The sequence below is a fragment of the Odocoileus virginianus genome, chromosome 12 (assembly GCF_023699985.2).
Source record: "Odocoileus virginianus isolate 20LAN1187 ecotype Illinois chromosome 12, Ovbor_1.2, whole genome shotgun sequence".
In the NCBI taxonomy this organism is placed as follows: Eukaryota; Metazoa; Chordata; class Mammalia; order Artiodactyla; family Cervidae; genus Odocoileus; species Odocoileus virginianus.
In genome coordinates this window covers 34,432,232-34,457,760 of record NC_069685.1, presented here as the reverse complement: position 1 = coordinate 34,457,760, position 25,529 = coordinate 34,432,232, and the positions used below count along the sequence as shown (strand labels likewise).

Here is a 25,529-nt window from a genome sequence, read left to right as displayed (position 1 = left end):
ACAGTTCAGTTTAGTTCAGTCACTCAGTCGTGTCCTACTCTTTGCGACCCCATGAACCACAGCATGCCAGGCCTCCCTGTCTATCACCAACTCTTGGAGTTTACCCAAACCCATGTCCATTGAGTAGGTGATGCCATCCAACCATCTCATCCTCTGTCATCCCCTTCTCCTCCTGCCCTCAATCTTTCCCAGCATCAGGGTCTTTTCAAATGAGTGAGCTCTTCACATCAGGTGGCCAAAGTATTGGAGTTTCAGCTTCAACATCGGTCCTTCCAATGAACACCCAGGACTGATCTCCTTTAGGATGGACTGGTTGGATCTCCTTGCAGTCCAAGGGACTCTTAAGAGTCTTCTCCAACACCACAGTTCAAAAGCATCAATTCTTTGGCACTCAGCTTTCTTTATAGTCCAACTCTCACATCCATATATGACCACTGGAAAAACCATAGCCTTGACTAGATGGACCTTTGTTGGCAAAGTAATGTCTCTGCTTTTTAATATGCTGTCTACAGTTACCAGAAGATAAGATCCCTTTCATAGGTGATGGTGCAATATGAATTAACTATACAAATGTTGAAGCTTACTCATAATTGCTGTATTTTATCTCATGACCAGGCCCAGGTAACAAACAGGTCACTGACTAGATCAAGGATATTCAGTTGCATTGTCTTATATGACATTATGGGCTTCAGAGAGACCATGGCTTCAGAGTGATCCTGGATCACCAGATGATTGCAGAAACAGAGCCCCCTGTGGACCCCCAACTGAACCGGACTGCAGTAGAAATCATAAATCAGCATGATAAATAAAGTTAGATATTGGTTAAATGACTAGAATAACATAGAAACCACATAGTCAGTGGCTTAAGTAAGATATAAATCCTGATATGTGATCATAAAGTGGTATGGTGGCTTCATAGTGTGGCTATGGATTAAGCTATTTTAACACAGAACCAAATACTTTGGCTAAAACAAGATATTAGACTTGTAGGCAGCCAGATAATGATTGGGGAACTTGTTCTCATTGCATATCCAACACATTTGTTTCTTATTCCTGCTGTAACATATTAAGCAACCTAAATTTATTTTCTTACATTTATGAAGGCCAGAAATAAAAATAAGTTTTACTAAGGTGCCAACAGGGTTGGTTCATTTTGGAGACTCTAGGGGAAACTCCACATCCTTGCAATTTCTAGCTTCTTCAGTTCAGTTCAGTTCAGTCTCTCAGTCATGTCCGACTCTTTGTGACCCCATGAATCGCAGCACGCCAGGCCTCCCCGTCCATCACCAGCTCCCAGAGTCTACTCAAAACCATGTGCATTGAGTCTAGCTTCTTAGGTTACCTACAATCCTTAGTCTACTACTAATTCTTCAAATCACTCCAACTTCTTGCTTCTGTCATCACATCTCCTAATTTCTTCTTTGAGTTTCTTGCTTCTCCTGTATGTGGACCCAGATAATTACACTTGGAGCCTACCAGAATCATATCCTTATCTTGAGAACCTTAATCACCTATGCAGATTGCCTTTGCCATATAAAGTAGCATTCACATATTCCAAGGATTAGGATGTGCATAGCTTCTGTGAGGACACTTTCAGCCCTCCATACTCAGGCACCTTCTATTTTTATTATTCTGCTAACTTCAAAGCATAACTTTCTTTCTCAGAATTAAAAATAGATCCTCCAGCTACCACCATCAGACCCATATTCCAAAAAAAAAAGAAACAGGAAAAAAGGAAGGGAAGGCACATATCTTTTCTCTTATGGTCACAATTCAGGTATTAAATGCATTAGTTACCCTCACACTCTATTGGCCAAAACTTTGTTACAGGGAAACATGTAGCTTCAAAGGGAAGTGGAAAGATAAGTTTTGATAGGTTGCCTTGGGCCTGCTAAAAGTGATCTTTTATTATTAAAGAAAACTAAAGAGAGTTATTTGGTAGATAAAAACTCACATATAGTGACAAAATTGATATGTTTATCTATGTTTTTGAGCAATTAAATATAAAATTTTTAACCTTGAGTAGTTTATATAGAAAGAGACATATTATACCAAGCAAAACCATTTTGGGGGGGTCATTCTCCTTCATACACTACTGAGTACCTGCCATGGTTTTTAGCAGAATGAAGTACTGAATTCTGAGAATAAAGATGAAATTCCTTGCAATTACTTGTAATTTCTAAAATTATTTGATATTTTCTTGATGGTGCCCACATTAATCATATCCACTAACTTTCAGAACTGTTACAAATGAGGATCATGGCAAACTTGCCTTTAACTAATACAATCTCTCATGCTTTAAAATGATTTTTATAAGATAGAAGATCCTGATGGAACTTAAGAACTAAGCCCTCTGCCTTAGATAAATAGAATAAATAACACAACAGTTATCAATACTGAAAATCAGCAGCAGAAGACTGTGATCCCTGAAATAAGACAAAAAGAAAAAAAAAAAAGGGACGAGCTATATAATGCCTTGGGTTTCCCAGGTGATGTTAGTGATGAAGAACTCACCTACCAATGCAGGAGACATAAGAGATGTGGGTTCAATCTCTGGGTTGGGAAGTATCCTGGAGAAGGGCATGGCAACCCACTCCAGTATTATTGCCTGGAGAATCACATGGACAGTAGAGCCTTGGAGGCTACAGTCCACAGAGTCACATAGAGTCAGATATGACTGAAGTGACTTAGCATACATGTAATGCCTCAGTCATCGGGCATTTGGTTGATATTGATGATGAGAAGGGAAATTGAAAGGTCACAATGAATTAAAGATAAAGATTGTGAAATTCAAGAAAGCTTGGCAGTTGGAATTTGTAGGAGAGAGTACCAAAAAGTGGAGAAAGGTCTTGAGAAAGAGGTATAGTAATCTGAATGGGGTATTTGGGGGCTTTGGGCCAATGCATAGAATAAAGCTACACAAAGTAGTTTTGTGGACTGGAGAGACCTAACTGAAAAACCAGATTGGAGACCTTAAATAGACTCCAGAAACAATATATCTTAGAAAGATAATGAAATAAATTCTAACCTGTAAATACTCAAATAAAGTTAAAAAAAAAAACCTCTAAAACACAAAACTGATTTACATTAAATTAGTGTCAAAACAAAATTCAATACTTCTCAAAAGTATCTAGCAAATCTCTCTCAATGGTTTTTATCAACCAATTAAAAATATTTCAACAGACATGAGAAGAGAGAAAATTTGACTCATATGCAAGAAAAGTATTAGTCAACAGACACAATTTCATATATGATGAAACTAGCAAAAAAGGTAAAACAATCTGGTATGGAAATACTGAAAGATTTAAAGAAAAACATGAACACAATGGGAATAAACACAGCCAGAGAAATGGAAAAGAAGGACTAGAGCTAAAAGTCTTACTAGATATCATGCAAGTCTGAAAGCAGTAGAATAACATGTGAAAAATGTTGAAAGAAAAGAAAAGGAAACACTGCTCCAAATTCAATATCCAGTAGAAATCATTCTCTAATGAAGAAAAAATGAAAATATCTTTAAACAAAATGGCTGAGAAAAAGTATCAGGAACAGACTTGAATTTCACATTGCTAAATGATGTTTAGTAGGCTAAAGGAAAATTCAGAAATTTAGATTTAAGTGAAAGAATGAGGGGAATTAGGAAGGATAAATGTAAAAGTCTGTTTTTCTTTTAATTTTTGAAGGACATTTGACTATCTAGAGCAAAAATAATAAATGTATTGTGAGGTTTATTACATATGTAGAAGTAAAATGTTTGACAATGTTACCACAATGAATGGAAAGGAGAGAGATCAATGTATACTGTTTTAAAGTTCTTATATTTTATGTAAAATGGTAAAATATGTGAAGATACATAGTAATATATTAAAGCTGTATGTTGAGAACAGACATTTCAGTTACACCTTAAAAATCAAAAAAGAGCTACAGTTGATAAGTTAATGTCAGGGTTTTTTTTTTTTTTTTGGTGGTTGTTGTTTAGTCACTAATCATGTCTGACTCCACAATCCCATGGACTGTAGCCCACCAGCATCCTCTCTCTATAGGATTTCCCAGGCAAGAATACTGAATTGGGTTGCCATTTCCTTCTCCAGGAGATCTTCCCAACTGAAGGTTCAAACCTCAACTCCTGTAGCTCTTGAATTACAGGCAGATTCTTTACCCCTGAGTCACCAGGAAAATCCAGAACAAGTTAATAAATAATTTTTAGATAAACAACAAAAATCTAAAAGATATGTACTCCAACGAGGCAGAATATAAGAGAATAACAAAAAAAAAAAAAAAAAAAAAAAGAAGTGATGCAACCATTTGAAAACAGATAGCATGAGAGAACAGTTAAACCCAGTGAGAATTATCCCAGGATAGAGATGTTGACGTTCTCCCAACTATAAACTTTAAAAAATCTTTCACTGAAAGGAAACAAAATGAGAATTTAGGGAAGGACCTGATTCTTCAAATATTACATGTTCTTAAAGTTTTCAGACTTCTTTAGACTTTATGTCACAAGGGTAGAAGAATTCAATTTTGGATATTAATTACTTTGGACTAATTTCTTTGAAACTTTAATCTTTGAAGTATTACTTCTCTCTGGGAATTTAATAATTAGATTATATATTAAAATTTGAACATCTCTATGCTCTCACTGTTGCATAATTGGAGTATCTTGATATCATGATTTAATCTAATTGCAGAAGCTCTGAAGAGCCCTATTGAACAGTATAACTAGACATAATGTAGCATGGGAAATAGAAAAAAATCTTCAGGCTTTGGAATTAATGGTTTAATGTACTGTCCTGTCATGTTCAGCTACTTTAATCATGTCTGACTCTTTGTGACTCCATGGACTTTAGCCCACTAGGCTCCTCTGTCTGTGGCGTTTTTCAGACAAGAATACAGGAGTAGGTTGCCATGCCCTCCTCCAGGGGATCTCCCTGATCTAAGTTGGCTCTCCTACATCTCCCACATTGCAGGCAAATTCTTTACCACTGAGCTACCTGGGGGAAGCCCAATGTACAGTCCTACTATATTTCAAAGACTTCTGGAAGAAAACATATAGCAACGACCAGTAGTTCTCAGGGATGCTACAAAAAGGCAGCAATGGTCATTAGGCTAGTGAGTGAGTGACAGTTGCTCAGTTATGTCTGACTCTTTGCAACCCCATAGACAGTAGCCTGCCAGGTTCCTCTGTCAATAGAATTCTCCAGGCAAGAACACTGAAGGACATCCGTAGGTATGAGTGTCCCCAAGAGCCACTCTGAGAATAGAACTTAGCTCAGATAGTTGATCTGGGAAATGACCCCAGAAAGCACAAGTTAAAGATTAGGAAAAATAAGGTAGAGGAAAGAAGAACAGCATCAAAAAAGGCTCAATTCCAGTGCCGTAGGAATTGAGGAATCATGTAGAAGGCACCTGAGAATCTTCGCACTAAGGACTGGAAGCTGGGCTTCCTACACGTCAACTCTTGTCCCCCACTGGTTAAGAACTGTACCTGGGGACATTCAACGCCTGGTATGCCTGGGATGCACCGAGTGCAGTTGATAAAGCTTCTTGTGTCAAGTAAAGACCGAACTAAAGAGAGTGGAAGAAAGACAGATTCCTACACGACCAGCTGTCAGGGGATGTCCTCCACCACACTTGAGGAGGGGTAGTGAGGTTTGGAGCCAATCATCAAAATGAAGGGGGAGACTGACTTGATATATGTCTGATCTCAAACCTTGAAGGAACAGCCACTCCCTATATGTTTATTTTCTGTTGGTCCTTTAATGGACCGGAACCTGGTGGTCCGGAGTCAACGATGAGAAAGTGAAAGAAGGAAGGAGGCTAATATTCCCTGGGTTACACAGCTGGCTTTTGCGTTCCAGGGAATCAGCCAGAAATAGAGAGATAAAGAGAAAGAGAGGAAGAGAAAGAAAGAAAGAAAGAAAGAAAGAAAAGAAAGACACGGGGACCAAAGGTCTGATGGAGCAAAGGTGTTTTAATCAACATGGTGTGGGCATATATATACTGTCTTACAAGGTAGTTATTCTCAGTAAAGATAAAGATTAAAATTCCAGACTTACAAAACACAAGGTGATCCCTATTAAAGAGAGAAGAGGGTACTTATCACCATAATGATAAACTAACAAAGGAAATGCCTGGATTCCTCAGCCCTGAGAAAGGCATGCCTCTCCTCTTCATTCCTGAATATTCAGGAATTAATAAGGACCAAAGGATTCCTGACAGATCCAAAACAGCACACAGGAAGCCTCCTATAAAATGCTTCCTGACAATTTTCAAGTCAAAATTAGGAGAACAAAGCTGGAAACTGATGAAGGATACACACCCCTGCAGCACATGTCTCTGGGGAATCAAATTGTTGCAGCAGTAGTTCTCCAACTGGCATCAGGAGGGTTTGTTTGACACAGGACCTCCTACCTCATGACCAGGGCATTCAGTAGTATGAGTGCACCCTGAGAATGTGCATTTTAAAAAATTGTATTAACAAACTTATTTATAAAAGAAAAATACACTCACAGACATCAAAAACACACCTATGGGTACCAAAGGGGAAAGTGGGGAGAGAGATAAATTAGGAGTTTGGGATTAACAGATGCACACTAGTGTTAAGTGTTAGTTGCTCAGTCATGTCCCACTCTGCAGCTCCATGGGTTGGAAACTTCCAGGCTCCTCTGTCTTTGGAATTCTCCAGGCAAGAATACCGGAGTGGGTAGTCATTCCCTTCTCCAGGGGATCTTCCCAACCCAGGGATGGAACCATGGTCTCCTGCATTGCAGGCAGATTCTTTACCATCTGAACCACCAGCAAACCCTAACAGATGCACACTGCTGCTGCCACTAAGTTGCTTCAGTCGTGTTTGACTCTGTGGGACCCCATAGACAGCAGCCCACCAGGCTCCTCTGTCCCTGGGATCCTCCAGGCAAGAACACTGGAGTGGGTTGCCATTCCCTTCTCCAATGCATGAAAGTGAAGTGAAAGTTAAGTTGCTCAGTTGTGTCCAACTCTTTGAGCCCCATGGATTGATGTACACTACTTTGTATAAAATAGATAAATATCAATGTCCTATTGTATAGCATGTGGAACTACATTTAATATCTGGTAATAACCTGTAATGGGAAAATTTTTTAAAAGAATATATACATATATATATGTACACACACACACACACACACACACACACACACACATGGGCCTCCCTTGTGGCTCAGCTGGTAAAGAATCTGCCTGTAATGCGGGAGGCCTGGGTTTTATCCTTGGGTTGGGAAGATCCGCTGGAGAAGGGAAAGGCTACCCACTCCAGTATTCCGGCCTAGAGAATTCCATGGAATGTATAGTCCATGGGGTCACAGAGTCAGACACGGCTGAGAGACTTTTTCAGTTTCACTTTCACATGAATTATGTATAACTAAATCATTTTGCTATACGCCTGAAACAAACACAAAAATGTAAATCAACTACATTTAAGTAAAATGTGGTTTTTTTTTAATATTAAAAATAAAATAAGTTGTTGGTGCTGCTTGCCCAGGAACCATAGTTAGAGAATAACTGAGCCAGTGTAACTCTCAAAACCTCTCTCTCATCATCCTCTGATAACTCACAGTGGGAGGAAGAGAGAGGAAGAACTTGTCCTTTTGCTCCCTGCTTTCTGAACCTTACTACTCCCAGGAAGGTTTTATTCCCATCTTTGCTATGTCCTTGCTAAAATCTTAGCTGGGAAGGCTCCCTGAGACAGGGTGAGGAAATTCAATTTCATGATACAAGAAAAAGTAGGCCACTGTTGCTCCAGACTAAAGCTGCTTTATCTACAAAGTTTATCAGTAATGAAGGTGATGCTTTGATATCTATATAACTAACTCCAAGTGTTGTTTCCAAACTCTGAAGGAGAAAAATAGGGGCGTTCTACATAAACATTCTATAAAGCCAGCAGTTTTTTGCAGAAGTTTTTGACATGAATAGAAAAATATCCACTTGCTATTATGTGTAAGGTCTTCAACAATAAACGAGAAAGAAATAACTGCATGCATGTGGGTCTATTTTGAATATGGACGAGCTTTCTGCCCAGAGGGTAGTGTAAACACCAAATGACATTTAAAATTTCATACATTCTGTATCCTAAGCTGAAGATCTAAAGACAATTTGCTTTATGTAAAAAGAAAAAGAAAAGCATGAAATGAATTCCACTGGTAGAGTCAAGCTCCTTTGATTTATACATAATGTTTCTTCTGGCAAGGACACAGAAGCACTCTCATATTTCAATAATCTAATTTTGTATTGTTTGAAAAGAAAAAGGGCTATTGATAGACTTTTATTTAGCCTGCACCCTGGGATATTTAAATAGACTTTGCACTTCAAAAACACTCTTTAACAAATTCCAATGACTTGTGGTATTTGCAGAGGTTTTTATGGTGATCAATAATATATTTTATTTTTATTACTAATTGACAAACTGTTAAGATATGTTAAATTTCCTATGGAAACTTGATTTTCTAAAGTTGTTTTTAACCTTTTCTAAAAGGTGGATGGAGAATGCAAAATGAGTTAAACTAGTTTCAGAGATTATTGGGTCCATAAAAGTGCTATTTGTCTAACTAATTTGCATTTTCTTGCAGGTTCATTGTATTTTTCAGTGTCACAGTTCCTTCTCAACTGTTCCTCTGTTATTGGCTTATAACTGTTCTGAGTGACCTCAATTTTACTATATTTACTTATACACAAATCATGCATTTAAAGTTATTATGCCAAATATAAATATAAGATAAAGAAAAGGGAAACATTGAAAAGAGACAAATCACATTTTAGCAAATCACTTGCAGGCTATTATTTTTAACTAGTCTTATCATTTCTAAATATTTTGTTATGAAGCATTATTATTCTATTATTTTTTGCATAATATTTTGACCTATCAGAATACTTTGTGATAACAGGACTAGTTACTTACTCAGTATTTATTCTCACCTTTCTTCCTCCCTTTTAAATAATTGAACACTTCATTGTTGTGAATGACAAAACCCCAATGTCAAAGAAACATCATTTTTAATCTCTGTATTTAGAGAGCCAATGCAGTTATTGTTGGCACTCTCTTTTTTTTTTTTTTTGCACTCTATTTATTTTTTTTTTCATTTATTTTTATTAGTTGGAGGCTAATTACTTTACAATATTGTAGTGGTTTTTGCCATACATTAACATGAATCAGCCATGGATTTACATGTGTTCCCCATCCCAAACCCCCCTCCCACCTCCCTCTTCATCCCATCCCTCTGGGTCTTCCCAGTGCACCAGCCAAAGTGGGCTCTCAGTGTCAGGCACTATTTTCCTTCCTCTTGCTTCCTTTTTCCTTCTTGAAATGTGAAATTGATGACTAGAATGTTCACCTCCACTTGGAAACATTGAGAAAGGAAGCAGAATGCTAAGTACAGGTAGGGGAAGCATAGCATGGTGATGACGTTGTGGAATTGACCTCCTGAACCCCCTCATCTGGACTTCTTTTACCCATAAGAAAACCACATTGGTATCTCCTTCAAATCTCTGTTATTTGGTGTGTCTGTTACAGCTGCTGAAGATAAGCTATTACCAATACATGCAAAAGACATTCTCTACCCAGCTTTTTTACTTATTCAAATAAGCTTAAATATGAAAAATTGATCCTTGAAATACACTTATTGGCTTCCATAGTTGATAAAAATGCAGTAGAACAAGGTGTTTTTCTTTTTCTTAGTCAGTTGTGGTTGAATTTGATGAATTAATGGTAGTCTACTCTTCATTTTTTCCCCTCTCAGATAAAGCCAGAACTGGAAAGTTAGATCTAAACATCTGGGTTGTCTAAACATTTATCAAATTTTAAAGGTCCATATACTCCTTTGTATATACTTGACCTACAGAAGTGTATTTTTAATAGACAGAAATTGCCAGATGCCTTAAAAAGACGTTCTGAGTGAAGGTTTTACACTTCTTTCTCTCTTACTCTGTACTAGTAGTATTTGACCAAGGTGAATATCGCAGTTAATTTTTCAATTTATTTCTCATGTTCTCACCTATTTTCTAACCTATCACTTCCTTACCTTATCATTTATTCTGTGGTCCATCACTATAATCATTCTTTAACAACTTACTTACATTTCTAGTAACTGTCTCTCTCCCACCTACTCACCTGACAAAATAAAATGCTGGTTAAATCCAAATCTCTTCTCTCTATGATTGCAAATGCACAACCAGCCACAACAGAAGAAAAACATATCAATATTTATCATCTCAAGGATATCCAAAGATCTGAACAACATTCCAACTACATACTGCTATTTTCATCATCCTTCCTACATACCATAACTCTCTTTTCCTCAAAGCACTAAAGCTCTCAACTCTGCATCCTCAATAGTTGGTATTCCTCATGTCATGAAATAATCCAAGTAATGCAAAGAAGATTTTCTCATGCTCCCTCTCTGAGCATCTTTCCCAGTGTCTTCCTCCTGGCTTAAAGAGATTAACTGCCAATCTTTCAAAGAACAACTCTTCCATTTGTGTACTGGATTATATCAACTTTTAAAAGATTTGAAAAAAATAAAAAGAAAAAAATAAAAATAAAAGATTTTATTACTACAATTTTCCTCCTTTTCTCTGATATGAGCTACTTTTAATTTTTATTGGATTACTCCCATCAACATAAAAGATAATCACATCTGCAATTTTTTATAAAATTCCTTCTCCTAATCCAACATCACTCTCCAGTTAAAGCATAGTTCTCTCTGTTCCCTATTAATCCATATAATATCATTGCTTCTCTTTGCAAACCCCATCCTTTCATGAAAACATTTACACCAAGAATTTCAAAGCAGATTAAATGTAATAGGAGAAAATAGGAAAAGACTAGTTTTAGTCCCAAGTTTAGGAATCTTTGTTCCCTGAAAAAGGAAAACCTTAGTGCTCAATCAAGGTAATCACTGCTAATATTGAATTTGTAATGCTAAGCCTGATAATGGTAGAAAATTCAAAGTGTTTCTGAGACCTCATTATTCCTTTATTCTTGTATTCCATCTTCAGAAAAAAATCTGAGATCAGAGTAAATAGTTCATCCACAGGAGGGATAAAATCAGAACACTTCATTTCCCCAGAACCTCTCGGGGCACAGCTTATGACACAAATGCCTGCAGTTTGGCTCAAAACCTTCTTCCTGGGCTTCCCAGTTGGAGTATGGCAAATGAGTGATTTATGTAAGAAACCTACATCAGATGTGAATGGGGGCCAGACACTTGAAAGAGCAGCCATTCAGAAGAATTCTCATGCTTTACATCACAATTACTTGAGAAGCTTATCAAAATGAAGATTTTAAATCACACTTCTAGAGGGTGCTGGTGAAACTCCAGTTCTATATTTTTGATACTTTTTCCTGTTATCCTGATGCACTTAGAACATGCACCATGCACTGCTCAACAAATTAGCAAGAGTTCTTACACAGCTGCTACTTAGACGGGACAAACAAGGGCTGAAAGTGAGGATGAGAGACCAAAGAGATTATTTAGTGTTGTTGTTTAGTTGCTAAAATTTGTCTGACTCTTTGGCAAACCCATGGACTATCCTGCCAGGCTCCTTTCTCCATGGGATTTTCCAGGCAAGCATACTGGCCTGGTTTGCCATTTCCTCCTCCAGGGGATCTTCCCAACATAGGGATGGAACCCATGTCTCCTGCATTGGCAGGTGGATTCCTTACCACTGAACCATCAGGGAATGAATGGTTAGCCAAGAACAAAATTGGAGAATGTTTCTCCCTAATATATATATATGTATATATTATATATATATATGTATATACACACACATATGTATATATATATATGTATATACACACACATATGTATGTATATATGCTCAAAACAAAAAAGCACAATGTGTTAGTCTTGACAATTCATCTACTAGCCAGTAAAAATTACAACGAAGAGGGAGGCAACAGCCAAACTTGCTATAACAACCACTTCACCATGGATGCAGCACCCACATAGCAAACATCCCCCCCACACACTTATCTTCCCAAGACTGTGTGTCCTCCAGGATAGTTGCTGTCTCTGAATGTCCTACTCTAAACATCTGAGACCACTGAGAACAAACATGCTTCACTTCCTTCATATTCTGTCTGCTTTCTTCACTGCTTTCGTCAAAAGTCCATTTCTAAGCCTTAAGCCATGTCTAGTTGGCAACCGGGTTTTCACCAGAAACCAAGGTCTAAATCTACTTCCGTGAAGTGCCAACAGTAGTTAAACTATTGCCACAGTCATTCCAAGTGTTTGATCAAAATCCACCAACCTCCAGCTTTAGAAAGATTTATTTAACGTAAATCTTTAAGTTAAAGGAGATAAGAAAGGATGTTACAAACAAACAAATGAAAAGCAAATGGAAAAAGTTTGGACAAAGATAGCAACAAATCAGACCTCCAACAGACTGAGTCTTATCATACACTGATTTTATTTTATTAGCATATTAAATGACACATCTATCAGTGGCCATGACACAACACTAAGGGTCAAAAAGTATAAAAGAGGGTGGCATCCTACTCTTCCTTCCCTGGTAGACTAATGCAAATGCTTTCTCATCATTCACCTCAGCCCTCCTTCCTTTGTCTTTACTCTTTAAAATTAAATTCCTTTCATCAGGTGGGCAGGAAAATTGATCTGTGACCTTAGTTCCCACTCTTCCATTCTTTGGCCACTGAATAAAGCCTGTGCTCTGTCAATCTCAGGCTTGGTTTCATTATTTTCTACTTTAACAGTCCAGAAAATGAACACTCAGCAACCAAGGCAGCAGGAGTGAGGTCTATAAGACTTAATCTGGTAACGAAACCATAAGCAGCTCCCTAGCATTTTCAAACTTTTTTTTCCCAATATTTTCTTGATTTCAAGGACATATTTTTCTTACACAGGGTGCTCATTCTAAGTCTTCATTTCTCCAATTGTTAACATCAGCTCCAAGGCTCAGTTCTCTGACTTCAAATCCAACTATACTTATCCTAAAATGACTTCGTCAAGCTCCAATTTATGACTTTAAATCCAGTCTATGCACACTGATAATATCAAAATATTCAACTTTGTGCTGTCATTCTGATCTTCAGACTTACATACTAAACTGCATATTTGACTTCCATCTGGATAATTGTACAGAAGTAAGCTTGACAAAACAAATAAACAAACAAGCAAAAACCAAAAACATTAATCTTACTCAGTCTCCAAATATGTTTCTTCTCCCTTGCAGTTGACATTATGACCATAGATCTAAATGCTTCCTTTAAATTCCTTGGGTTAATTCTTTTTAAAGGTCCCTTCTTATATTGACAAGCCATTCTTCAAATCTACTTTCAAAATATATCCCCAATCTGACCACTTTTTACCTCTTCATCATTAACACTCAATCTTAAGTCATGTTTATCTCTCCTCTAGACTACTAATTTAAAAAAAAAAAAAAAAGCAGATCTCAGTGCTTTCAATCATTTTAAAACAAATCAGAACATGCCATTTCAAATAATAAATATTTAATATAATAATATGTTATAATATAATGATATTCTGGCTAAAATAAGGATAGGAATCCAATTTCTTAATTATTTACAGGGATTCATGTGATCTGTCTCTCCAATGTCATTCCTGTTAGTTTCTTCTTAATTCATACCAATCACACCAGCCACCTTGCTGTTCCTACAGAAAGCCTAGTAAATTTCTGCCTCCTTATTGTAAACTATAGAGTAAATTAACATATATATATATATATCTATGGGAATTAATTAGTGTGTATTAATGAATCATATATACAATTCTATATCATCAATTCCACTAACTAAAATTTGAATTAAGTCATAAATAAAATAAAGCACTGATTATAAAGTTGCTATCAGGCTGCTTGGCCAATGCTTATAGCAATTAAATTGATTATTGAAATTAATAAAACTCAGTTCAGTCACTCAGTCGTGTCCAACTCTTTGCAACCCCATGGACTGTAGCATACCAGGCCTCCCTGTCTATCACCAACTATCGGAGTCCACCCAAACCCATGTCCATTGAGTCGGTGATGCCATCCAACCATCTCATCCTCTGTTGTCCTCTTCTCCTCCTGCCTTCAATCTTTCCCAGCATCAGGGTCTTTTCCAATGAGTCAGTTCTTCCCATCAAGTGGCCAAAGTATTGGCCTTTCTTAGTCATTTGGGCTGGTCTTTGAATATCTACTAAAGAAAAAACAATTAAAACAACCCCACATTTCTTACCATTCACTTGGAAGATGTGAGTCTGATAGATGTTTTCATAGCCCTCTGCATAGCAGGTGTAATTCCCCATGTGAGTTGTGGTAACTTTGGTTATATACAAGGACCCATCATCTCCAAAGTCCTATAGAAAAAAGGCAAAATTAAATAGAATTAGCCATTTATCTTTAAAATATTTTTTTATCAGCTCACATTTTAAGAATGCATACTCAAGAAAAACTAAATTAATATATTTAAATGATCAAAATGACCACTGTTGATGGTTAGTTAGTTCAATAAACTTGGAAGACTTTATGGGCTATAATTACTTGTCTCAAGTTAAGTTTTTTTTTTTTTTTAAAGTATAACTTCTTAATATTTTTTGGAAATATATGAGCTTATATAAAATAACTGAATTTTTACATATTTATTCTAATTCAGCTTACATTTTAATTAATAAAGGCATATACTTTTTCTTATTTATAACTAAAACAAACAGCTCTTAACCACATTTTTCACATTTGCAATTTTTATACCCTTTAATTATATATTTACCCAGGAAAAAATATTAAAGCAGTGTGTCTCAGAGATGGAATTTATAGCCATATGAATAGATCATGACTTTTTCAAGCCTCCTGGAAACAAGCAGTACATCAGACAAAAATGACTGTGGCCTTTCAAATTTATGAGGAAACATGCATAACCATTAAAAAAGAACAAATAATCTTGCATTTCTTGTAAAAATCAAATTCAAGAAACACCTCTGAAACAATAAAGATGAAAAAAAAAAACTTTGCTTCCATAAAGGCAATGAATATACTGGCAAAAATTATCTCAATCAAAATTTTCAGAACTTTGGAAATAGACAAAGGCTTGCACCAGCCCACAGAGCATTTACTGGAAAAAGTGGCTGCCTCTCAGAAAGAACAGTGAGGCTGATAGTTTCCCTTTCTTCACAGCTGCATAGAAGCCTTGGATCACCAACTTTGTGATTTGACTAGCAGTGAAAATCATCATCCCTCAGACCTCAGAGTGGGAAAGAACTTATTTAAAACTCCTCCAGGATCCCATCCTCAGAAAATCATCACAATCTAACCTATGTTGCAGGTCCCTGAATATTTCCATTTTAATGACATTTTCTGTGAGCAAGACTTGGAGCTGAGTCTCTCCTTGTAAACAGTCCTGCCCCTAAGGCTAGTTTTTGAAGAGAAATATCAACATTTGTATAACATTACAACTTCCTATGGCAGAGATATGCAATGGAGATAACAAGTTTTGATAACATCAAAACTCTTAGAAACAGGAAGGTGTCCACAAAGGAGTTTGAAAATATCTGCATATTCCAGGAATCTAGAAGCCCACAGAAAGGTGCAAGACTATGTGTACAACTAGAAAATGTAGACTTTCTTTACATTTTAGGAGTAAGAGAGAATAGATAATTTCTCATCTCTGAGTTTGAGGCCCTGCACAGGCACAGCGAAGGCTTAGACAGATTTTTAACACTTGCAGAAGTATTCACTGCATAATGCAAAACAGAAATAGAGCCCTGGACACTACATAATGATCAAGGGATTAACCCAAGAAGATATAAAAAGTACAAATATATACACACCCAACATAGGAACGACTCAATACATCAGGCAAATGCTAACAACTATTAAAGGGGGAACTGACAGTACCACAATAATGGTGGGGACTTTATCACTCCACTCATACAAATGGGTAGATCATTGAGAGAAAATCAGTAAGGACACATTCAATCAGTTGGACCTAATTGATATCTATAAGATATTTTATCCAAAAAGAGTAGAATTATGCCTTGGTTAGTTTTAAAAAATTGAAATCACTTCAAGTAACTTTTCTGACCACAACACTATAAAATTAAATATCAACTACAGGAAAAAAAATGTAGAAAATACAAACACATGGAGGCTAAAGAATACATTTCTGAATAACCAACAGGTCACTGAAGAAATCAAAGAAATCCAAAAATACCTAGAAACAAAGGACAATGAAAACACAACTCAAAACCTATGGGATACACTAAAAGCAGTGTTAAGAGGGATTTATAGCAATGCAAGTCTATTTCAAGAAACAAGAGAAAACAAATAACCTAATCTTACACATAAACCAACTAAAAAAAGAAGAAAAAAAACAACGGCAACAACAAAAAGCTGGTTCTTTAAGAAGACAAACAAATTGACCTACCATTAGCCAGACTAATCAATAACAAAAGGGAGAAGACTCAAATCAGTAAAATTAGAAATGAAAAAGAAGTTATAACAGAAAATGCAATATCAAAGAATCATGAGACTACTAGGAGCAACTATGTGCCAGTAAAATAGACAATCTGGAAGAAGTGGGCAAATTCTTATCTTATGCTTAAAAAGCTTGAGGCCTTATTTTTTTTTTCTTAAAAAGCACAACTTTTCAAAACTAAAATGGAAAGAAATAGAAAATATGAACAGACTAATCACAAGTATAGAAACAGAAACTATAATCAAAAAACTTCTGACAAAAAAAAAAAGCCAAGGGCCAGATGTCTTCACAGATTAATTCTATCAAATATTTAGCAAAGAACTAAAACCTATCCTCAAACTCTTCTAAAAAATTGCAGGAGGAACACTCCCAAACTCATTCTAAAAAAACCTCTATCACCATGAAAACAAAACCAGTCAAAGATATTACAAAAAAAGAATATTACAGGTCAATATCACTGATGAATATATTAGTGAAATATTAGTAAATAGAATTGAAAAAATATTATTAAATAGAATGCAGCAATAAAAGGATCATATATCATGATCAAGCAGGCTTTAACCCAGGGATGCAAGGATTCCTCAATATACACAAACTAATCAATGTGAGACACCATATTAACAAATTGAAATATAAAAACATATGATTATCCCAAAAGATGCAGAGAAAGCTTTTTGACAATATTCAACACACATTTATGATAAACAAAATAAAACAAACAAACAAACAAAAAAAAACACACCAAAACTCCAGAAAGTAGGTGTACAAGTAACATCAGTTCAGTTTAGTCCATCAGTCATGTCTGATTCTTTGTGACCCCATAGACTACAGCACACCAGGCTTCCTTGTCCATCACCAACTCCCAGAGCCTACTCAAACTCATGTCCATTGAATTGGTGATGCCATCCATCCATCTCATCTTCTGTTCACTTCTTCTTCTTCCTTCAATCTTTCCCAGCATCAGGGTCTTTTCCAATGAGTCAGTTCTTTGCATGAGGTAGCCAAAGTATTGGAGTTTCAGCTTTGACATCGGTCCTTGCAATGAACACCCAGGACTGATCTCCTTTAGGATGTACTCGTTGGATCTCCTTACAATCCAAGGGACTCTCAAGAGTCTTCTCCAACACCACAGTTTAAAAGCATTGATTCTTTGGTGCTCGGCTTTCTTTATAGTCCAACTCTCACATCCATACATGACTACTGGAAAAACCACAGTCTTGACTAGATGAACATTTGTTGGCAAAGTGATATATCTGCTTTTTAATATGCTGTCTAGGTTGATCATAACTTTTCTTCCAAGGAGTCAGCATCTTTTAATTTTATGGCTGCAATCGCCATCTGCAGTGATTTCGGAGCTCCAAAAAAATAGTCATTCACTGTTTCCATTGTTTCCCCATCTATTTGTCATGAAGTGATGGGACCGGATGCCATGATCTTAGTTTTCTGAATGTTGAGTTTTAAGCCAACTTTTTCACTTTCCTCTTTCACTTTAAGAGCCTTCTGCTATAGGGTGGTGTCATCTACATCTTTGAGGTTATTGATATTTCTCCTAGCAACATACATTTACATAATAAAGGCCATATACCACAGATCCACAGCAAACATTATCCTCAATGTTGAAAACCCAAAAGCATTTCCTCTAAGATCAGGAACAAGACCAGGGTGCTACTTTTGTCATTATTATTTAACATTGTATTCCTAAACACAGAAATCAGAGGAAAAAAAGAAATAAAAGGAATCCAGATTGAAAAAGAAGTAAAACTCTCACTGTTTGCTGATGAGTGAAAGTCATTCAATCATATCCTACTCTTTGAGACCCCATGGAACTCTCTAGGCCAGAATACTGGAGTGGGTAGCCCTTCTTTTCTCCTGGATTTGCAGATGACATGATACTATACATAGAAAACATTAAAGATGACACTAGGAAATTATTAGAACTAATCAATGAATATAGTAAAGTGTCAGGATATAAAATTAATATACAGATATCTCTTGCACTCCTATACACTACAATGAAAATCAGAAAGAGAAATTAAGGAAACAATCCTATTAACTATTGCAACAAAAAGAATAATATACAGGAATTAACCTACCTAGAGAGACAAAGGCTTGTTTGTAGAAAACTTTAAGACTGATGAAACAAATCAAAGGTGACACAAGCATACGGAGAGGTATACCATGCTTTTTGTATTGGAAGAATCAATATTGTGAAATGACTGTATTACTCAAAACAATCTACAGATTCAACGAAATCCTTATCAAACTACCACTCATATTTTTCACAGAACTAGAACAAGCATGTGCACAATTTGTGTGGAAACACAAAAGACCCTGAATAGTCAAAGCAATCTGACAAAGAAAAGTGGAGCTGGAGGAATCAGCCTTCCTAACCTCAGACAATACTACAAAACTACAGTCATCAAGACAGTACAGTCCTGGCACAAAGACAGAAATAATGACTAATGGAACAAGATTAAAAAGCCCAGAGATAACCCTGCACACTTATGAACACCTTATCTTTAGAGAAAAGACAGAATCTTCAATAAGTGGTGCTGGGGAAACTAGACAGCTAAATGCGAAAGAATGAAACTAGAACAATTGCCAATTCCATAAACAAAATAAACTCAAACTGGATATAAAGACTTAAAGCCAGAAACTATTGTTAGAAAAAAGCATAGGCAGTGCACTCTTTGACGTAATGACAGCAAGATCCTCTTTGAACCCCCTCCTAGAGTAATGGGGGGAAAAAAAGGACCTAATAAACTTAAAACCTTTTGCACAGCAAAGGAAACAGTAAACAAGATGAAAAGACAACCCTCAGAATTTGGGAGAAAAAAATTGCAAACCACACAACTGACAAAGAAGTAATCTCCAAAGTATATATGCAGATCTTATAGCTCAATATCAAAAAGAAATAGCCTGATCAAAAAGTGGGCAGAAGGCCTAAACAGACACTTCTCCAAAGAAGACTTTCAAATGGCTAATAAACACAGGGAAAGAGGTTCAACATCCCTAATTATTAGAGTAATGCAAATCAAAACCCAATGAGGTATCACTTCACACCAGTGTGAATGGCCATCATCAAAAAATCTACAAACAATAAATGCTAAAGACAATGAGGAGAAAAGGGAACCCTCTTGCACTGTTGGTAGGGATGTAAATTGATTCAGTCACTATAGAGAACAGTATGGAGATTCCTTAAGTACCATAAGAAATCCTGTTTCTACCACTGGGCACAGACCCTGAGAACACCATAATTGAAACTGATACATGCACTCCAGTGTTCATAGCAACACTATTTACAACAGCCAGGACATGAAAACCTATATATCCATTGATAGATGAATGGATAGAGAAGATGTGTTACACATATACAATGAAATACTACTCAGCCATAAAAAAGGATGAATTTGATTCAGTTTTAGTGAGGTGGATGAAACTAGAGTTGTTATATAGAATGGAGTAAGCCAGAAAGAGAAAAACAAATATCATATATTAATGTATATATAGTAAATCTAGAAAACTGGTATTGATGAACCTACTTGTAAGGAAGGAATGGAGATGTAGATATAGAGAATGGGCTTGTGGACATAGTGGGGAAGAGGAAGCGAATTGGACGAATAGAGAAAATAGGATTGACATATATACAGTATAAAATAGATAGCTGATGAGAAATGCTATATAATACAGTGAGCCCAGCCTGATACCCTGTGATGATCCAGAGTGATGGGATGGGGGAAGAGGGAGGCTCAAGAGGGGGCTGATATATGCATCAGTCAGTTCAGTCAGTCAGTCAGTTCAGTAGCTCAGTCGTGTCCAACTCTTTGTGACCCCATGAATCACAGCATAATTATGGCTTATTTGTGTTTCTGTATGACAGAAACCAACAGAACAAAGTAAAGCAATTTACCTCCAATCAAAAATAAAAGGAAGAGCATCATGCCAAAGTCTGGAACACATATTGATTCAATGCTTTTAATTGCTCACCACTAGGTACCTGAGGAAAGATTGCAGTAACCACATAAGCAAAGTAAAGAAAAATAGATACATTAAACTTTAACAAAATTAATTAAAAAAAATACTTCTGTTCCCCCAAGGATACTATTCAAAATGTTAAAAAAAAATATCTTTCAGAGAAGGAGAAAATATTTCTGAATTATTTGTTTCATAAGAATCTTGTATCCAGAATATGTAAAGAAAACTATATAACTAAACACTAAAAAGACACCTAATCAAATCAAAACAATGGATAAAGAATTTGAATAGTACATCTCAAGAAAGATTTACAAATGAGCACTAAGCACATAATTAAAAAAATCTAGTATCATTAGTTACTGCTACTGCTACTGCTAAGTCACTTCAGTCGCGTCCGACTCTGTGTGACCCCATAGACGGCAGCCCACCAGGCTTCTCCGTCGCTGAGATTCTCCAGGCAAGAACACAGGAGTGGGTTGCCATTTCCTTTTTCAATGCGTGAAAGTGAAATCGTTCAGTCGTGTCTGACTCTTAGCGACTCTTAGCGACCCCATGGACCGCAGCCTACCAGGCTCCTCCATCCATGGGATTTTCCAGGCAAGAGTACTGGAGTGGGGTGCCATTGCCTTCTCCATCAGGGAAATGCAAATAAAAATCTCAATGTGATACAACTTCAAACTTGTTAGAATGGCTAAAATTAAAAAGATGGATAATAACAATGTTGGAAGGGTGTGGAAAAACAGGAAGCTTCAGACTTTGCTGATGAGAATATTAAATTGTGCATCTACTTTGGATCACTGTTTGGCAGTTCCTTAAAAAGTTAAACAAAGAGTAATTATATGTATAAAAAATTCACTGCTAGGCATATACTTAAAAGAATAAAAACATATGACTATACATAAACTGAACATGAATATTCAAAGTAACCTAAAAGTGAAAATAACTCTAATACCTATGAAGTGTTGAATGGACAAACACAAAATCATACGTCTATACATAGTAGAACAATTTTCTACTTAAAAGGAAAAGATACAGATATATACTACAACATAAATGAATATTGAAAACACACTAAATGAAAAAAAAAGTCTCAAATTGTATGAGTCTATTTATATGAAATATTCAGAATAGCCAGATCTATACAGGTACAGATTAATGGTTATCAGGAGCTGAGGGGATGGAATGATGGGATACGACTTCTAATATATATGGAGTGATACTATTCTAAACTGTAATCATAATGATGACTGAAAACTTTTGTGAATATACCAGGAAACACTAAATTGCAAATTTTAAAGGGGTTAGTTTTATCATATGAAGATTACATTTCAATAAAACTGCTATTAAAAATAAATTATGCATGGAATACATAAATATGAAAAATGAAATATACTAAAATAAAACTGTGTATCATCTTGTCTAATGAAATCTTTATGAGTATGGAACAATTTATAAATCTAGAAAGAAGGAATAATCAATATGTTTATATAAAGAAGAAACACTCTGAACTACAAAATATTGTAAGCATTAAAAGATAATAAACCACAGGATATCTATGCAAAATAAAAATAACAAAGCATAAATGCATTGTAATCCTTAGTTGCAAAGCAGTTATTGTGTCAAAAATTGCTCTAATTCATAAATATTGACATATTCAACCTGTAAACCAAATCTATGAGAAGAGACTTCTAAAATCCTGCCATTTGGGCAGAAGATACTAAGAAATTAAGTCATCTCCTAAATTTCACTTGGCCCTTAATTAGTAAATAGATCCAGGCTTGAAAAGCTGGGTAGGCTTAGTCCAGAATGTGGACTTTAAACCCCTATACATGGTACCTACCTTGTCAATCATGGATTGACCTAGTGATTTAAAGAATAAAGAAGAAAGTGAAAACAAAAATGTCCAAAACAGAGATCAAATATCCTGGTAGGTTTGAAGAAAAGAAGCTAGAAATACACTGGAAGTGTATGATGAAAATGGAAGGAGGGAACCTGGACAGATCTCCTGAGGTCACAAAACAACAGCGTTCAAAATGAGTCAACAGTCTCCCTGCTTTCTCAACAACAGAAAATAAAGACAAATAAGAAGGTGCTGATTCACTCCCTCCTCTTAAAGTGTAATTTGTTATACCTCCTTTTAAGGCAGCATTTATTCCCATGTTCTTACTGTTATAACAATTATATCTAAGCATTTTAATTTCCTTTCAATTTCTTCTAATGAAATGACTAGTCATTTTCCTTTTTCTCAACTGTAACTATTGGGTTGGCCAAAAAGTTCTTTTGGTTCTTAACTAAAAATAAAAGACACATTTTTCATTCTCACCAAAAAATTTATTGAACATCTTCACCACTTTGTTCCACGATCTTCTGCCATTTTTCAGGTGACTTTATAATTCCATCTTCCCCAAACTTTGTATCTTTTTGAGCAAAGAACTCTTCTAGGTGCCTTTTACAGTCTTCCAGGGAATTGGAATTTTTTCCATTCAGAGAATTTTGTAATGACTAAATAAATGGAAATCTGAAGGTCCAATGTCTGGTTAATAAGGCAGATGAATCAGAACTTCCTAGCCCAGCTGTAAAAGTTTTTGCCTGGTCATCAAATAAACATGTGGTTTTGCATTATCTTAATAGAAGATTATGCATTTTCTGTCAAATACTTTTGGACACTTTTCATCAAGTGCTACTTTTATTTGGTCTAACTGGGAGCAGTACTTGTTGAAAAACAATTGCTTGGTTTCCCAGAAGGAGCTCATAATAGAGGATTCCCTTCCAATCCCAGAATATACACATCACCTTTGCATAAAGACTGGTCTTTGGTTTGGTGGGTGATGGTTCAGTTCTCTTGCCTTACAATCTCTTTTCTTCCACATTATTGCACAGTATGCACTTGTCCTTGCCTGTCACAATGTGCTTTAAAAATGGAATATTCTTATGTTTAGAGAATCATGTATGGAAATACAGTCAAGTGGCTATTTTTGGCTTATGTGGAACCCAAACATCAAAGCAATTAGCATAATCAAACTGATACAAATGATTTCCAATGCTTGATTTGAGTACTGGTTATCTCTCACATAAAATAATGTTGATTATGTTGATTGTTCTCAATGAATGTCTCAATTTGATCTCCATCAACTTCAACTGGTCTCCCAAATTGTGGAGCATCATCCAGCAAGAAATCTCCAGGGCAAAACTTCACAAACCACTTTTGATACAGTCGATTCATCATAGTACCTTCTCCATACACTGTACAATTCATTTTGTGTGTGTGCATGTTTCAGTTACACTTTATTTTTCTTGAGATAATAAAGCATAATATGCCAAAAATGTCTTTGCTTCCATATTCAATATTAAAATGGCTACACAAAAATTCACAAATTTTGATTTTTTTTTTTAATGCACACTGATACGGAAGCTCATAATACAATCTTACAAAAATGCTTCAAATGAAGTTCAAGAAAACTAAGTCTTACTAGAGCCATTTTGTGGGAAAAAAATGAACGAATATTTTGGCCAACCCAATATAAGATATTAGTCATATCATGTTTTGGCACTTCCCAGGGGGGCCTCACGGACTTGCAGGAAAAGCCTCATATCTTGCCTGATAGGAGAGGACTTAGAGATTTAACCCTAACAAGGATGTCAGTGTGTGACACCAATGTGTCATAGCATCCCCTACATGACCATGGGTTACCTAAAAACAGGGATTCCACACCACCACTTAGGCTACAGAACAGAAATGCCAAACAGAAAGGTCAGACTTAACCATCAGGTTAATACTAAAGCAGGTAGGTGGCATACAGCTGGGTATAATATGGGGGAAAGCCAAACATCTGTAGAGATCAATTAAGGATGATAGAATTAAAATATTTTGAGAAACATTATAAGCCAAAAATAATTCTTAATAACCTGAAACATAATAGTAAGATTCTCAGTTAGCATAACGCAAGCAAGCACATAGAACATGCAGATACAGGAAAGACTCCTCACAGCAGAACAGACAAGGGAGACCAAGTCAGAACAAAGGTGAAATCCCTCACTGGACAAGAATAAATGGAAATCATCATAAAAACCCAAAGTATGTCTCATATGTGTCATTATATTTATATTTATTTATGCCAAACTGTACACAGGTCTCTTAAAGTCAATTTCCAAATAATACTTTTTAAAAAACTTTTTATTCTGTATTGGAGTATAGCTGATTCCCAGATGGTGTTATTGGTAAAGAACCCAACTGCCAATGCAGGAAATGTAAGAAATGTGGGTTCAATTACTGGGTTGGGAGGATCCCCTGGAGGCGGGCATGGCAACCCACTCCTGTGTTCTTGTCTGGAGAATTCTGTCAACAGAAGAGCCTGGCGGACTACAATCCATGGGGTTGCAAACAGTTGGATGCGTTGGAAGTGACTTAGCAGGCATGTACATAGTTGATTAAGATACAATGTAATCATTTCAGGTGAGTAGAGCAGGGACTCAAACCATACACATACTTATATCCATTATCACCAAAACTCCCCTCCCATCCATGCTGCATATAACACTGAACAGTGTTCCATGTGCCATAAAGCAGGTCCTCATAGTTTTAAATATCCACAAAACCTGAAATAAACAATTTTTCCAGATGTTTTTCTACATAACTACCTAGAAAGCACTGTCCTTTCCAGATTACTATAATCAAGATTCTTTCACCCAATGATGTGAAAATTTTCCAAGAATATAACCTTTAGAATGTTTATTATTTTATTTTTCTAGGTATTATTCTGCAATGTGAAGGCACTTTAACTTAGATATTTTCTAAATTAGCATGCTGTGTGACCCCTTTTAATTTCTATATATTTTCATATTTTTTCCTGTTTCTTTCAAGTAGAAGCAAAATCTTCCAGACTCAATTTGTTTCAATATATCATTTTATAATCACCTTCTCAAACACCATTTCTAAATAAACAAGTGTCTCACCCCTTCAAATGAAACATGGATTGCCTCACTACATTTATAATACAACTCAATAAATATTTATTGAGCACTTAACTATGTCACACACTGTGATAAATAATTTAAATAAATTATCAAATTTTATCCTTAAACAACTTTTTAA

At 36.0% G+C, this 25,529-nt stretch overlaps 1 protein-coding gene across 2 annotated transcripts in view; it reads right to left on the bottom strand.

Annotated features, from left to right (window-relative positions):
* The window catches only part of FSTL5 (follistatin like 5), an 874,271-nt gene that overhangs the window by 200,555 nt on the left and 648,187 nt on the right, over positions 1-25,529 (bottom strand). For both annotated transcript variants that reach the window (XM_070474907.1, XM_070474908.1), the window contains exon 8: positions 14,228-14,348. In XM_070474907.1, the coding sequence (XP_070331008.1) occupies positions 14,228-14,348 (121 nt within the window). The remainder of the gene's footprint in view (positions 1-14,227; positions 14,349-25,529) is intronic.